Source organism: Aplysia californica, unplaced genomic scaffold (genome assembly GCF_000002075.1).
Source record: "Aplysia californica isolate F4 #8 unplaced genomic scaffold, AplCal3.0 scaffold00844, whole genome shotgun sequence".
NCBI lineage: Eukaryota > Metazoa > Mollusca > Gastropoda > Aplysiida > Aplysiidae > Aplysia > Aplysia californica.
This window is the reverse complement of record NW_004798114.1, coordinates 224,270-225,960: the sequence shown is the minus strand read 5'-3', so window position 1 is coordinate 225,960 and position 1,691 is coordinate 224,270. Positions and strand designations below refer to the sequence as shown.

General features: G+C 47.5%; 1 protein-coding gene across 5 annotated transcripts in view; it reads right to left on the bottom strand.

The window, feature by feature from the left end:
- LOC101853353 (kidney mitochondrial carrier protein 1) overlaps window positions 1-1,691 on the bottom strand; it is a 26,840-nt gene that overhangs the window by 22,845 nt on the left and 2,304 nt on the right. For 3 of the 5 annotated variants that reach the window (XR_004859233.1, XM_005110038.3, XM_035972786.1), the window contains exon 1: window positions 1,094-1,650. The exons of 1 other annotated variant lie outside the window; for it this stretch is intronic. Coding sequence is in view for 3 of the 4 variants with exons in the window: in XM_005110038.3 (XP_005110095.1) it covers window positions 1,094-1,136 (43 nt within the window). In the remaining variant the exon portion in view is untranslated. Of the gene's footprint in view, window positions 1-1,093; window positions 1,651-1,691 lie in introns of those variants that run through there. One more of the 5 variants, XM_005110041.3, reaches the window with a different exon arrangement.

Here is a 1,691-nt window from a genome sequence, read left to right as displayed (position 1 = left end):
TATTTTCGGTCGCTACCCGGATTCGAACCCGGGACCTTTGAATGAGAGGCCAACACCTTAACCTCTAGGCCACGAGATGATCCGGGAAGTGTACTCACCTTGGTCTTCAACGTCGCTTTCGCCCGAACCTATTATTATATATTATAAACGCTCTCACACTATTTCTCTGAGCGTCTCGGCCCGAACGTAATTTATCAAAGTTGCTTTAATATAATAATATATCCCACTTGGTAAGAACCCCCCCCCCACACACACACACAGACACACGTTCGGATGAAATAAGCAACAAAAAAAAATCAACTACTACTACAAGCAAACAAACAAAATAAATCAGAGTTGTAGGCCACACAAGTTATGAGTAACTCGTACTTTAAAATAGTTACAAAATAGGGATTGGGGTGGGTAAAAGATTAAAATTAAATGTTAAAAGGAAGCATGAGCCAAAAGCCGCCCTGAGATATCGCAGGTAGGGAAGACCAGGGTGAGTACACCCCCCCCCCAACCATCACTCAACCGAGAGGCGATACATGTGCACGGAGCGGGAACGACCATCCAGCAATTACTCCAGGTCTTCCGCGCGATTACGTCATTTACCAAGTTGACATGATGCGCGGGGTCACTCAACTCCATTCAGAATCCGACACCGGACAACACAACTATTCCAAGGTCATGTCCTTGAACCACTTACGATAGGGGGCGGCGGCCACGGTCATTAGCAAAAAGTACGTTCAGTGAACTGTAGTAGTAACTGATCTGTCATCGGCACACCCAACCGAGAGGCGGGCGTTTTAGAACCGAAAATCGATAGATACCTTTGTTTCGTGGAAGGAGTTCCGAACCGAGCGACCACCCCAATAAACACAATAAAGAAGAGACATAACCCTGACCCTACCCTTAGGCTAGGCCTACCCCTAACCGTCTATTCTACTCTTGTTTCATAGTAGATAGACTGTAGTCGCTCGTAACGGAATTCCTCCCTCTGTTTCAGTTCATTGGAGACTAAATGGAGAAAGGGCATGAGACAGATTAAGATATAGAGAATCTAGATCTAATATTATTATAAACAAGAAGGAAACAACAGTGTTGTGCTTACCGGCGGATTCTATTCCTTCCACGGACACACAGTGTTCTTCCATGAACGAGTCGGACAGAGCTCTGCTGCTGGGGAGGTCGCCAGTAATGTACGTATTTTATCCAATCCGAACAGCTATTTCACTAGGTAAGAAAACACCCCCACTTCACACACACACACACACGGACGGACACACGTGCGATTTCGGGCGAAAGCGATGTTCAAAATGAAGAACGAACGAACCACCTCACTCGTGCCAGAATAAATGTCTCCTCCTGACCCGCTCCTGCTGTCAGACAGACTTGGGCCGACTTTGCCCTTGGTTCGGAAGACGTGAGAGGTTGTAGGAGAACGAGGAAGAGCGGGAGAAGGTGAGTGAACTCTTTTAATTTTATCCCCTCTCTCTCTCTCTTTCTCTCTCTCTTTGGTAGGCTATCCCCTCTCTTTCTCTCTTTCACGAGAAGCTGTGCTGTGTGATATTATCGTCTGTGAGGAAGCTTAGCCAACCAGTCACAAGTGGTGTGTCTGTGTCTGTGTGTGTGTGTGTGTGCGCATTCGCCGCGCGCTCGTTTCGCTTCCCTCCCCTCGACGTCCAGACGGGGGCTACTCGACCTTACCT